Source organism: Dendronephthya gigantea, unplaced genomic scaffold (assembly GCF_004324835.1).
Source record: "Dendronephthya gigantea isolate DGI-Jeju-01 unplaced genomic scaffold, DenGig_1.0 000140F, whole genome shotgun sequence".
NCBI lineage: Eukaryota > Metazoa > Cnidaria > Anthozoa > Malacalcyonacea > Nephtheidae > Dendronephthya > Dendronephthya gigantea.
Window position 1 is genome coordinate 70,004 of NW_021163150.1, and position 15,349 is coordinate 85,352.

At 40.1% G+C, this 15,349-nt stretch overlaps 1 protein-coding gene across 1 annotated transcript; it reads left to right on the forward strand.

Moving 5' to 3' along the window:
- Positions 1–3,843: 3,843 nt before the first annotated feature.
- On the forward strand, positions 3,844–14,746 carry LOC114536548 (endoplasmic reticulum aminopeptidase 1-like). The gene is made up of 19 exons (XM_028557892.1): positions 3,844–3,980; positions 6,919–7,544; positions 7,627–7,900; positions 8,291–8,411; positions 8,541–8,695; positions 8,820–8,933; positions 9,275–9,403; positions 9,502–9,567; positions 9,765–9,830; positions 10,165–10,403; positions 11,069–11,148; positions 11,718–11,845; positions 11,944–11,999; positions 12,246–12,467; positions 12,823–12,927; positions 13,134–13,316; positions 13,796–13,933; positions 14,087–14,165; positions 14,456–14,746. The coding sequence occupies exons 2-19, from the start codon at positions 6,961–6,963 to the stop codon at positions 14,648–14,650; spliced, it is 2,934 nt and encodes a 977-aa protein (XP_028413693.1). The 5' UTR covers positions 3,844–3,980; positions 6,919–6,960; the 3' UTR covers positions 14,651–14,746.
- The last annotated feature ends 603 nt before the right edge of the window (positions 14,747–15,349 follow it).

Genomic DNA, 15,349 nt, shown 5'->3' on the forward strand with positions numbered 1-15,349 from the left:
TGAATAGTCGGTTGGTATCAGATGCCAAACAAAAAGTGAAAAATGTTCCCCTTAGAAACGACTCGCGTTTTGAGTTCCAACCTAAGCATATAGCAAGATCTGGAAACAACTGTTTGAAATGACCGCGAGCATATAGCAAGGTCTGGAAACAAGTGTATGAGATGACCGCGAGCATATAGCAAGGTCTGGAAACAAGTGTATAACATGACCGTGAGCATATAGCAAGGTCTGGAAACGAGTGTATGAGATGACCGGGAGCATATAGCAAGGTCTGGAAACAAGTGTATAACACGACCGTGAGCATATAGCAAGGTCTGGAAACAAGTCCATGCGATAAATAAAAGCAAGTCTGTAGCTTGATCATAACCATATAGCTTTGTCTTATAGCGAGTCTAAAACATGACCGTGAGCATATAGCAAGGTCTGAAAACAAGTGTATAACATGACCGTGAGCATATAGCAAGGTCTGAAAACAAGTGTATAACATGACCGTGAGCATATAGCAAAGGTCTGGGAACGAATACAAATGCCACTGGATTAGGACTTCAATTTGGCAAGTTTATGAAAATCATTTCATCGGTGTACACTGAAGACCTTCTGCTCAAATAACAAATACTTTCAAGGTTCCAGATGCGCTCCTGAAGTACGAACCTTCGTAAACACTCCAGTGACTTCGCAGTTCAGTTGCTTGCACCGAAACACGCTCCGGACGCTCGGCTGAGCTGCCGACCCTCCCCAAATTCCAATCGGGCCCGCAGGCCTCCCCCGAGAGATGCGCATATGAAGGGTGGCGCCTCCCCCCACATGCACACAACTGACACCCGGGGAAAATCAACATCACAGTCGGACATTCGAAGCAGGCTCTGGTGCAGGCGACTGAACTGTGAAGTCATTGGAGTGTCCACAAACATTCCTACTTCAAGAGCACAAATGAAACCTCAAACGCATTTAGAATTTGCACAAAAGGTCAACAATGCACACAAGTAAAATAATCCCCATGCCCTTACCCCACTGAAGTCCCACGTGCAATCATGAATTATTTGCCCTTTACGGTTTTAATAAGTGGCATGTACCGGCAAATTTTGAATAGAAAACATTTTCGAATTTGCGCGCACTTAGGAATTGCATTCAGTCACCTTTCTTAGTTGCTTTCAGTATTCTTACATTTCCTTTCCTTTGGCTTTGAATGATTGCGAACGTTTCTTTCTAAAAATTGAAAAAAAGGAGTCTTGATGAGTACGCGGTGAAATTTGAAGAAGCAATAGCTAAAAATCTACACAAACATCGAGTAAGGCCAGCGTGTCGAGACATTTGAAATTTTTTAACTGATATAAACTGCCAAATATTTCGATGACACCCGCCCTCTACATTGGCTTTGTCGAGATACCACGCATAGGTGATATAAGCAAATCAGTAAATTCGTGCGCCTGGCCCTATCGCTTCGTGTCTTTACCAGGTCAACATTTGTCAAAGCGTTAAAATATACGAATTAAAGACAGGATTGTTTCTCTTAAATCGAAATAAATATTTATAAACGATCTCATATCTTGCGCTAATAAGTCTATATATTATGAACATAGCAATGAAAGTTTTAAATAACGCACAAAGAGTTAAGACGATCAATTATAGCCCGAGTTCCGAAACAACTCACATAGTTAAAAAAAATTTTACAAGTTCAAAATGAAAAAAGAAAGTTTTGTAAGTACTCATTACCTATAGTTTCGAATACAAACTGTTATGAAGTAAACTAATTCACGAAGGATTTACATGCCCACGGAGAGCAATAAAAAATCGAGTTTCGCATGAACTAACCTTGCACGAGGTCAAATCTCTTCGAAATTTTGCGTTTTTTTCCCAAGGATTTTCGCTCTAAAATGATAAGGAATGAAAGTATGAGTTAAAGGAGACTTTTGATTGCAAAACTGATCCAATACTGAGAAGATTTGCCGCAAAAATCGAACAAAATTGAGGCACATGGTATAGCAACCGGCAATGCAAATTTGGGCGTTTAAATTCAACCAAATGCGTTGATCCGTAGCGGGAAAGATTTAGATAAATAAATACCTGTAAACACGTAGCCATCAGCAGCGCTAACAAGATAAGACGACTTGTTAGTTGATCATGAAACGTTCGCTTCTTCTTCTCGAGTCAGTGTGGTTTTTACTTTTCTTTTTAGAACTTGAGGCAAAACGTCTAGCCCCGACAAGGAAATGCTCAAGAATGGCCGTGTGAAAGCAGGCTTCTCCATGCATGCTTCAAGAATTCAAATTTTCCTGCTCTCGTCATCAAAATTCCCGGCTCTGATTGGTCAGAGAGAACAAAGGATGCATACTATTGTTTTCAACCGGAAGAAAACCCGAGTGATTTACTACCATTTGCGTTCAAGCTTGCGGCGTGCGATTTTAAAACGTACGTTTCACGTTTCAAAACGTACGTTTAACGTTTCAAAACGTATGTTTTGTCACGCCCCCTTTCATGTTTGGGTTATTTTTAAATACGGTTTTAAAATACTGAATGCAGCTATTTGAAAAAAGAAAATTGCACCTATATAAGTTTACTGTTCTCACAGAGTAAGGTTCCATTTGTAATTCTTATAAAACACTTCCGCAAACGTTACAAATGTAATAAACCTATTTTTGGATATTAGCTAAGTTCGTTTGAACTTCAAAAACATGTCAATTTCATTGTCTAAACATGACAGGGGGCGTAACAAAACGTACGTTTTGAAATGGCAAACGTACGTTTTGAAACGTGAAACGTACGTTTTAAAATCGCACGCCGCAAGCTTGAACGCAAATGGTAGTATTATGTTTGGCAAAATTATTCATATCTCCCTTGGATCGGAACGGACAGGAAAATTTCCTTTGTCGGTGAGTTCCCAGGCGGCGTTTATACAAAGGAAACTTTCCTGTCCTGTCCGATCCAAAGGAGAGTTTTCCTGAGTGGAAATTAGCCTTAAGGCTGAAGAAGTGTCCCAAGAAAGTTAACCGCGGTTAGCAAATAAATGACGTTTCTGCATGTTGGAATTTAAAGGCTAATTTCCACTCCGGAAAACGAGCAGCGGATCGGATCGGAACGAAAGATAATCCGCGCGTGCGCCGTCTGTTGAAATTTTTGGCTTATATTGATCCGAAAGCGTCCGAGAACGGATAAAAAAAAGTTCAAATAATTTTAACTTTTTTTATCCGATCCGAAATCACTTCATGGATCGGACCAGGCTCGGAAAAAAATCCGATCCGATCCGCTGCTCGTTTTCCGAAATGGAAATTAGCCTTTAATGTCTATTTCCTGTCTATTCTGTTTCTGTTTACGCGAGTCAGCCGAGTCTGTAGGCCTAGTTATTCACAAAATCACAGCCACTGACACTGATCAAATTCAAGGCGCTGTTATACACTATATGCAATTTTCATTGCAACTTGCAATGCAATTATAATTGTTAATCTGCGAAGAGTTTTAGAAATGCTAAGACTGAAACATTTTAATAGCAGATCGTAAGAATGTTCGTGTTTGACAACTTTAGATGCCTCAGGAGTAGAAATGCATCGCAAGGAAAGTTGCATAGTGTAAACCGCCTTCACATTCATAGTTTCTACTTCTTTTCTGTTTTCGTCCTAAAATATGTTGTTGTTAAACTTGCTAACAGTTTGCAATAGTGATAAATATATAATATAAAATGTAATTTACAACTAGGTTTACAAAGTTAAAGTCTCAAATAGTTACCGGCAGTCGGATCAAGGATGTGAAATTATACCTGTCCTATTTAACAAAATTTCACCTGCAAGTTGACTTTACTCTTTGTCTTCGAACGGCGCTGTACAAGAAAGCAAAAATAAACAACTTGAAGCTCTTGATAAACATTTCCATGTTGAGGAAAGACAATTTTGTGTTTTAATTTTACTTCGTGTACTTCATAATCAAAATTGGGAAACCTCGACGAGTAAGATTAGCAGTATTATTTTACGAACCAATTAAGAAACACGGTAAGATATACACGAATCATTAATAAAAGTAGACCGGAGATTATAATGGCAGTCAAGTTGACTTTTAGACGATTACATGTTTTTACCGAGTCAGTAAATGATGAACTAAAAAATCTAACATTTGAAATATCTCCCGCGATCCGACAGAAAGTGCATTCATTGTCAAAGAACTAATGTACGGTGTCGTATTAACGTTAGATATAATTATATAGATTAGTCCGAACAAAAAGTGTTTCATGTTTATACTAGGAGCTTTATAATTGTTTTTATTTTGATATGAAAATATATAGTTTTTAGGTAAATAAATAAGCAATTCTATATAATGCAGGTTAATAAAAAATATGATAATTAGAAATTTAACGCGCACACGAGATCTTGAGGCGGTTTAGGCGTTTAGCTTAGGCGTAAAACTTCCCAAAGACGAGGAATCTTTGCTTGCACGGTAGACTCGACCCTGGTCGATTACGCCAGAAAACAGTAAACTCGACCATGCTCGTATTCGCCGCAAAATGGCATATGCGACCATGATCGAGTTCGCCGGAAAACGACTAACTCGACCATGGTCGAGTTCGCCGGAAAACAGTAAACTCGACCATGGTCGAGTTCGCCGGAAAACAGTAAACTCGACCATGGTCGAGTTCGCCGGGAAACAGTAAACTCGACCATGGTCGTATTCGCAAGAAAATGGCAAATACGACCATGCTCGTATTCGCCGCAAAATGGCATATACGACCATGGTCGAGTTCGCCGGAAAACGACTAACTCGACCACAGTCGAGTTCGCCGGAAAACGACTAAATCGACCATGGTCGAGTTCGCCGGAAAACGACTAACTCGACCATGGTCGAGTTCGCCGGAAAACGACTAATTCGACCATGGTCGAGTTCGCCGGAAAACGACTAACTCGACCATGGTCGAGTTCGCCGGAAAACGACTAATTCGACCATGGTCGAGTTCCCCGGAAAACGACTAACTCGACCATGGTCGAGTTCGCCGGCGACAACTCGACCATGGTCGAGTTCGCCGGAAAACGACTAATTCGACCATGGTCGAGTTCGCCAGAAAACGACTAACTCGACAATGGTCGAGTTCGCCGGAAAACGACTAACTCGACCATGGTCGAATTTGCCGGAAAACGGTTAACTCGACCATGGTCGAGTTCGCCGGAAAACGACTAATTCGACCATGGTCGAGTTCGCCGGAAAACGACTAACTCGACCATGGCCGAGTTCGCCGGAAAACGACTAACTCGACCATGGTCGAGTTCGCCGGAAAACGACTAACTCGACCATGGTCGAGTTCGCCGGAAAACGACTAACTCGACCATGGTCGAGTTCGCCGGAAAACGACTAACTCGACCATGGTCGAGTTCGCCGGAAAACGACTAATTCGACCATGGTCGAGTTCCCCGGAAAACGACTAACTCGACCATGGTCGAGTTCGCCGGAAAACGACTAACTCGACCATGGTCGAGTTCGCCGGAAAACGACTAATTCGACCATGGTCGAGTTCGCCAGAAAACGACTAACTCGACGATGGTCGAGTTCGCCGGAAAACGACTAACTCGACCATGGTCGAGTTCGCCGGAAAACGACTAACTCGACCATGGTCGAATTTGCCGGAAAACGGTTAACTCGACCATGGTCGAGTTCGCCGGGAAACGACTAATTCGACCATGGTCGAGTTCGCCGGAAAACGACTAACTCGACCATGGCCGAGTTCGCCGGAAAACGACTAACTCGACCATGGTCGAGTTCGCCGGAAAACGACTAACTCGACCATGGTCGAGTTCACAAAAAAACGACTAACTCGACCATGGTCGAGTTCGCCGGAAAACGACTAACTCGACCATGGTCGAGTTCGCCGGAAAACGACTAACTCGACCATGGTCGAGTTCGCCGGAAAACAACTAACTCGACCATGGTCGAGTTCGCCGGAAAATGACTAACTCGACCATGGTCGAGTTCGCCGGAAAACGACTAACTCGACCATGGTCGAGTTCGCCGGAAAACGACTAACTCGACCATGGTCGAGTTCGCCGGAAAATGACTAACTCGACCATGGTCGAGTTCGCCGGAAAACGACTAACTCGACCATGGTCGAGTTCGCCGGAAAACGACTAACTCGACCATGGTCGAGTTCGCCGGAAAACGACTAACTCGACCATGGTCGAGTTCGCCGGAAAACGACTAACTCGACCATGGTCGAGTTCGCCGGAAAACGACTAACTCGACCATGGTCGAGTTCGCCGGAAAACGACTAACTCGACCATGGTCGAGTTCGCCGGAAAACGACTAACTCGACCATGGTCGAGTTCGCCGGAAAACGACTAACTCGACCATGGTCGAGTTCGCCGGAAAACGACTAACTCGACCATGGTCGAATTCGCCGGAAAACGGTTAACTCGACCATGGTCGAATTTGCCGGAAAACGGTTAACTCGACCATTGTCGAATTTGCCGGAAAACGGTTAACTCGACCATTGTCGAATTCGCCGGAAAACGGTTAACTCGACCATGGTCGAATTCGCCGGAAAACGGTTAACTCGACCATGGTCGAATTCGCCGGAAAACGGTTAACTCGACCATGGTCGAATTTGCCGGAAAACGGTTAACTCGACCATGGTAAAATTTACCGGAAAACAGTATACTCGACCATGGTCGAATCGAACTTCGCATCAATCAACCAAAATGCTGGGTTCGCTCCTGCTGTGAACCCTCACAAGAACCATCAGAACACGAAAAAACCGTGCTGAAGGACTGCATTGCGATTTCGTCACCACAGCCAGAGGCCAGAAGTTTGAAAACGAAAGAAGGAGTTTGAAATTAAAACCGTGTAGAGAGTGACATTTAACAACGAAGAAATCAATGGTGTTGGAAGACCCATGCAAAACTTGCAATATATAATTATTTAACAACATCTGCTATTATTTTTTTCTAGCTGAAATGAAATAAAATAGAATATCATCTGAAAAGAAGAAAAATGTCGGGAAAGCGAGTGAAATTAGATAAAATATTTGCTCGATCCTTCGCAATATCCTGTGTGGTAATTCTTGCTGTGGCCAGTCTTATTATCCTGAGTAACCAACACTTGCCTAGCCAAGTAGTTGCATTCGTACGGTCGCTGGCGTCCGGGGAAGATCGACTTGGCATTAACCAATCAGAAAGCGACATAGACTCCGATCTCGAAGACGACGGTCCTCGACTTCCCACCGACGTCGTACCGAAAGCCTACGACATCAACATAGCGGTGAACTTATCGACGATGACGTTTTCGGGCGAAGTGAAAATTATCGTTTTGTGCAAAGTGCCGACAGACAAAATAGTTCTTCATGCAAAACATATGGCGATCACTAAAACCAATGTCACCAAAGCTAAGTCAGGGAAATTACTGGAGATAAAGAGCAAGTATATGAAACCAAAATACGATCATTATGTTATAGAACTTGAACAGGAGTTACAGAAACACAAAAAATACGTAATCATTATGAAATATTCGGCAAACATATCAAAGTCCTTGGATGGTTTCTATAAAAGTTATTACACGACAGAACTTGGAGAGAGAAGGTAAGTAAGGAAAGCCAAAAGAACTCATCCATTCTGCGGCTAATACAAATGATAAACTTTTCAATAATTCTGCTGTTCTTAGACCGTTGGTTGCGACAAAGTTTGAGGCGAATAACGCACGCAGAGCACTTCCATGTTTCGACGAACCAGCCCTGAAGGCAAAGTTTACGATGCACATCTCCCGTGATCCGACTCACCAATCTTTATCCAACATGCCCAGGAATAGAGAAGAGCGAAAACGCGTCGATCTGGTGATAGACCACTACGACACCAGCCCGCCCATGAGCACCTACACCCTGGCCTTCCTGGTGCATGATTTAAAATACCAAGAGACGACAACTGCATCGGGAGTAAAGGTAATTAAACTGAACATGATTTTCAGTTGCAGTTATAAAATATAATTCAAAACAATAGCAAGCCTTGCAGCCATTTTAATTAATAACATACCATCACATGCGACAATGTCAGGCCTGGTATCCTGAAGAGTTTGTAACAAATGTATCAGGTGAAGATAACTTGTGTTGATATTTATTGGTAGTAACGATACGTCTTTTAATTTCCTTAAAAATTCCCACAGATTCTTCACGACTTACGAACAACGCTTTACTAAGATTATAACGATTATAAACACTACACAGCTTCATTCCACAGTAGTTCATTGGGCTGTACTTGTAAGTCAACCGAAAAAGGAGCAGATAATTTGATGTTTATTACTAACTTTAACCCAAATACCTCTATCCCGTCAGATGCGTGTGTATGCTCCTCCAAAAGACAAAGATAAACTTGGCTTCGCATTGAATATTTCATCCCTGACTTTGACATTTTACGAAAAGTTGCTCGGATCAAAATTTCCGTTGAAGAAACTTGGTGAGTGTTGCCCTTTCATTCATTTATCATACCTTCTACGCATTGTATTTCTTCCCCAAATATCGTTAGCCTGCCGAGACCAGGCTTTCATTTGATTCCCTGTTCAAACTATTTCACTTTCTTTTGAAGACTTGGTAGCGATGCCAGACTTTGCTATGGGAGGAATGGAGAATTGGGGCCTGATCACTTTTCGTCGTGAATTTCTTGTTTACCATGATAACTTCATATCAGTTTTCACTAAGGAGAAAATGATGAATGTGATTTCCCACGAGCTGGCACATATGGTAGGTACCCTTATAGAAAGGTATTAGCCTCAAAGGGTTCTAATTAATGGTAGACTTTTTGAGTGAATGACTTTTTGAGTGCATCCTGAGTGAATACGAATCAAAGTATTTTTATTAATTGCAGTGGTTTGGTAATTTGGTAACGATGAAATGGTGGGATGATTTATGGTTGAACGAAGGATTTGCGACGTTCTTTGCATATTTGGCATGTTATAACATTGACAAGGAGACTGACCAGGTAGCATAATCCGATCATCCTTGGATTTGTGGATTAATGTTGGGAGTGAAGTTAGAATTGGGACTGAGGATTATTATGAGAAGTAAAGTTAGATTAGGAATAAGACTGTGGTAGGGGTCAGGATCATGGTAAAAGTGAAAAATGAGTTTAGGATGAGAGTTAAGTTTGACTGAGATTACAGTCGAGATTAAGATTGGAATTGAGATCAGGAGATTGTTGTGGAGATTCAAGTTGAGATAAGGATAGGAGTTAAGATTAGATGAGATTATCGTTGAGACTAAGAGTAATATTAAAACCTGATCTTCAAACCCATAATGAACAGCAAATATTTGCTTTTATAGTTGGCCTTGTCAACAATGAGATGGGAAAATGCACTGGAGGAGGATGGGAAACAAAGTACAATTCCTCTAGTTCACGCGATATCACAACCAAAATACAGAGAAACCGTTTTTTCTAGTATTTATGGCAAGGTAAAATGACTGGTTGTGTGAAAGTGAATAACTGGTTATTGTGCGTACCAAAAGCGAAAAACAGAAACTTAGTAAAAATTCTTATAAATCCGTTTTAGGCACCAATGATTTTAAAGATGTTGATGAACACGCTTGGTAATTCTGCCTTCTTAGAGGGTTTGAAGGTGAGTTTCCTACGAGAGACTAGTCTTCCTTCCTAGAAAATGAGATGGTCGTCGATGTACGGGAGGTGGGAAGGGCCGAGGGGCGGGGGAGGGCAGAACCATCAGAAGTCGTTCCATATCAATTTCTGAAAAAGAAACAAGTATGCCGCCAGAATGGTGAAATCTAATGTGTGAAAAGACTTTGCTGTTATTTATAGATATATCTTCGTGAAAACAAATATGGAAATGTTGAATCTGCAGATCTATGGACGGCTCTGAGCAAGGTAAGAGTCATTTGAGGCGTATCATTTGATGCGTAAAACTTAGACGTGATTGTCGAGTCTCATTGACTGACTCGGATTTAATTCTCGGTAATGATAAGAGAGGTCTGTCTAGTTCGGATTTAGGTCTTTTAAAGACGTTGATATTTCAGAACGAAATTCAAGTTCATATCGACATCTGGCATAGCACATTTTAAGCTGATATCGACAGAACTTGATTCTGCACCGAATTCATCTAGACTACCCTCACAGCAGCATCAATGAGCCAGTAACCACTAAGTATTTGCAATAATCACCTTAACCTAAATACGTTGAACTGTCTCTGCATGTCGTGAAGGTTGGCAAACGCCTTGATTTATCGCGATTGATGAAATCATGGATGGAAGAGAAAAGTTTTCCTATTGTCACACTGAAGCGTTTAAAAGGACCCGAAAAAGATTTGATATTGGCCAAGCAAGAAAGCTTTCTAGAACACAAACTACGGCCATTATTCAACGATAAGCCAGATAGTAAGACGATTGGAAACAAATCTTCAGAACAAAGCGACTACAAAGAATGGCAAAAAATATCAGGAAGGTATTATACCCGTTATTAATGCGAACACTGATATCATTTAACTGGCAGGTTTTACATACTTCAGACATTTTTAAAATAACTAAAATCCATCTTTTTTGTGAAAAACGTCGAACGAGCAAACGATGATATCAGTTAATCTTTTTGTTTTGAAGTCACTCACGTAGTTATCTCCTTGATCATTTTTTTATGTAAAAATATTTGCGAAATTTCCGAAGACTTCATGCGTACTTTATCCACTTACAATAAACCTAATTGAGTAAATTCACTAATTCCATCCGTTCTTTGGTGACAAGGACAAATTTGAGCATACCTGTGCTGATCGTATTAAACGCTGTAGTAGAGAGAGTAATCTCAGATAAGACTGCACTGACAAAGACACGAACTCAGAAAGGCGCCATCACTATGGGAGAAGTCCCACCCCGGCACCTCCCATTCCTTCCAAGGCGAAATTAAGAAAATGAAAAGTGCTTTGTTTACAAGTGAACTCTCCCGATATTTGCCTTGTTTGAAATATACGCTGAAATTCCCTCCCCTGAGTTTCAACCGGCTCCTACACCCTCAGAATTAGTATCGTCAGAAATTCGTTGGGTCATGAGTAAAGGAATACTGTAAGAAAACTGGATTCGCGTTTGTTGAAGATGGACTCATGATTTTTTTAATTCCAGCTTGTGGCATATTCCCCTGACCTACACTGTGCAATCAACGGCATTTAAAGAATACACTGTTTGGTTGGATAAAAAATGGGGTAAGAATTAGCCTGTGCTGTCGGTTTCCGATTTCATAGTTCGCTGTATATCTTTCAATTTACCGTACTACTTAGTTCTGTCGTTTGCCTAAAGACTTAGGCTACGTTCACACAAGACTGGACGAATTTGGAACACTGCTCGAATTGTCTGTCCATCAGGTAAAAATGGACAAAAATTTGACCGATTCTACGTATTAACACAAAAAAAACGTACCAAATTCGTCGAATCCCGAGTGAACGTACAGTATCTCACACAGTTCAATTGAGGTCTTCCTCCACAACCGTTGAAGAATCAGTGCATGTTTACGTTTCAAATTACTTTCGTATCATCATTATTCCACAGAAATGCATGGCTCCGGAAATGGCTCTTTGTCCTTCAAAAAGTCTTTATATATAATGACACAAAGCATATGCACTTTACTACTGTAAAAAATTAATCTTTTTGTTTACGACGCCTTACTGTGTGACACATATACGTGGGTGTCCTACAGTATGTGTAAGAAGACTAGTTTCGTGTACGGTGTATCCATGCATGACCACAGAATTGCCTAATATGCTTTGTATTTTAGAAAAGCTGAGTGTTTTAGATCCAGTGGGCTGGATCAAGGCAAACGTACGTGCAAATGGATATTACATCGTCAATTACGACAAAGCGAACTGGATAAAACTCATCAAACAATTAAAAAATTACCATGTGGTATGTCCGCATATGAACCTATGATATCTCTCATATCTTTTTTCACTTTGCACGTTACGCTTGAAAACTGTCTGACATGTTCAACTAATCTTTCAAAGGTGTTTTCACCATCAGATAGAGCCGGTCTCATCCACGACGCTTTTGTCTTAGCATGGTAAGTTGATAGTGAACGAGATAATTTGACCAGGTGTGTTTGCGGTTGGAATGCGGACATTAATTCAATTGTTTAAAAAAACTAAATGGCTCCATGATGGACAGACATAAAACAGGAGGTTGCCTTTTCTTTGAAGTTGGGTTCAAAAACTAGCTCCAATACTTTAATTCCTAAGTATTTCTGCCTGCATGACATTATTGGATTTGCATATTGCTCCTATATAAATATTTCTATAATACATTCTAGTGAAGGTATACTGGAGGCAACCATTCCTCTGAAACTTATCATTTACATGCCAAAAGAAGATCATTTTGTTCCGATGAAAATGCTCCGACAAAAATCAAAGTGTTTAGAAAAGCACTTTAAAACTGCTAGTTTAAGAAAACTCTACAAGGAATACATATGGTATTTACAAGAGCATTTATTGGAAAAACTTGGCTTGGAGGACAAAGGAGGAACATTAGACCAGTAAGAAATGGAATACATATACAGTTTCATCTATTCTAAAGAGCTGTTAAGAGTTTCGTTATATCCACTCAGCATCATTTAAAAGCCATAAGGTTAAAAAAACTGATCGGTTCATCTGCATGCTCTGGTTAAAACGTTTAGCTGTTAAAACGGAAACAATTGTGCAACTGTGAAATCCTCTTATCGCGGTCAATTCATTGAACTCCATAAGTGACGACCTGTTATAATTGTTGTACAGGACATGGAAGATTTTTGCACTATTACATATTGTTAAGAAACTTCATGCATGCATTTTGTATGGTAATCAGGCATATAATATGAAACATCAATCTTTTGGTGCATGCCATATTTGCAGGATGAATCGTTACTATGCTATACAACAAGCAATACATCACAGACCTCGCGTCAAGAAGAAGTTCGAGAAAATATTCAGGAATATGAAAAAAAGCAAAGATTTTGGGTAAGAAAATCTCGACGGATTTTAGCGGTGAATTCAAGCTATTCGCCAGCCTCAGTGGATATATGTATATGTGGTTCTTGGATAGGCCTGAATGGTTTATGCTTTTCGCACTTCAGGAAACTATGGATCCTGATTTGTCCACCCATGTGAAGGATTTGTTTAGGATACTGGATTATATCTTTCAGTTGAAATCCTTTTTTATATAGGGCAACACCAAAGAATGCGAGTCCGAATATTCGACGCTTGGCTTTGGAACATGGTTTTAATAAACAGGACCCAGACGACTGGGAGTATTTGTGGAATTTGTACCAGAGATCACCTTGCGATGCAGATAGAAGATTCTTGAGAAGTTCCTTGGTTTCGTTTGACAAACCTGATCTATTTACGAAGTAAGCTGGATAGCGCTGCTGAGAGATGTTCCATGCTTTCGAAAAACAAGTGCAATAAATATCCATCCATTTAATAATTATCGATCAGCATGCACTCAATTAGTCAGACAGACCAAATAATTACTGGTGAATCAAACAAAGGCATATCAGAGCTGATAAAAAACGAGGAATTTTGCATCAAAGATAAACGACTGCATTGCGACACATTCAACAACCTGACCGACCAATTAGCATCATTAGCATCCTAGCTTTCAAAAATTTTGCCATAATTATCAACAAGCTTTCAAGATTACACCAAAATATAAGATTTTTGTTGTTTTGTTGTTATAGGAAGTAGTCTCCTTATTCAAGCCCGAAATTCACAATCCCCCGAATATTTTCCCAACCCATTGAATTCGAATAAGCCAAAAATTACGGCACGCTTTTGAGCGTATAGAACATATGTCGCCATTACTAACCGTGGATCATTAAACTTCCAGGAACTTACACAACACTTTGGAGATGACAAAGATTCGCTCTCAAGACAGTCTTTCTTGGTTAAAGGAGCTTGAGTCTAACTCGACAAAAGACAAAGTTTGGAATTTTGTCAAAAGCAATTGGAAAATCATAAAGGAAAGGTACGTTTAGCGAAGGATAATGCTGCTTTTGTTCATTCTTCATCGAATTCGGCCGGCGTGCGATTCTTCAGAGTAAAACATCAAATCGTGATGGAAAAATTGGACGTTGATCTCGCAAAGTTTGATGTGACATTGTTGAGTTTTAACTTCTAGGTTCGAGAATGCTCCAATGCTGGATGAACTCTTGAAGAGCATTGTAAGAAACTTTCAAACAGATGACAAGCTGACTGAGGTATGAGATTAGATGGATTAATATTATCGACAGGATTAATGATATCCTCTACTATAAAAAAATGCGAGGCTGCGCTATATAAGCGATCGCTTTAAAACCGCATATATACTTAACCTCGAAGGAACGAAAATTCAAAGATCAAATTTCCATCTCATGAGAACATGCACGGTTGATTTCGAATCAGCAGCGAATGCAAACGTCCCACGTTAAACTTTAGTTCCTGAAGACTGGTATATCTGTGAAATTGGTATTTATTTTAATATTAATTTTATTTGTAAATTATTCTGCAGGTTAAAGAACTTATCCGGTCAATCGACGACAAGGATTTGTTGGAAGAAGTACTGAAAGATAGCGGCAACAGAAAAAGTCAAACTAACAATGATCATGACGTGGAAATTAAGAAAACTACAAAACACATTAATACGGAAAAGGCAGCGAAGTGGCTAAAAAGATATATGAAAAAGATAAGAAAACTAAGACATTAACACTAAATATAGTTCAAAAATCTTTTGATATTTTTAGACACTTAATATTCATATAGTATGTTTTATCTGATTAGTTTATAACCCCGTGTTACCCCTAACGAGAAAAAAACTAAAATTTATCACCAAAAATTCTAGAAATATATGATTCATTCTAAGTAAGGGTTCCTGAATTTATCCGTTAATCTTGTTGATTGATCTTTTCATACATCATGATCTTGGAAATCAATGCTATGAGACATGTTCATTCTCGTCACCTCACAGCTCAACAACCGACGATATGTCCCTTGTTTAATCAGACATTCCTCGGTCAAAAAAAACTATATGACATACAAAAGTGGCAATGGAGCCGATAACATGCGTTGCGAAAGCAAATACGATGCATGGAAACCAGAATGTTTTGAACTTCGCAAACAGCAACTATCTTCACATTCTTCGAGTCTACTTGTCCTATCTGCTGGGAACGCATACTCAGTATTTTACGGATGTCTTTCTACAGATGTTGTACTCAAATATCGAAACTGAAAAGATGCTAGCGCTAGTCGCTTTGGCCTAGCATTTCATCGCAAAACTATTTGTAGGATCTGATTTATATTCTGATTGACGTGATGGTTCACTGTATGTATTTCAATCAGCGATTCTTTCATCAACCTACCGGGTGTCCCAAAAAAAACTTTACCTGTTTGTCTTAATATAACTCAA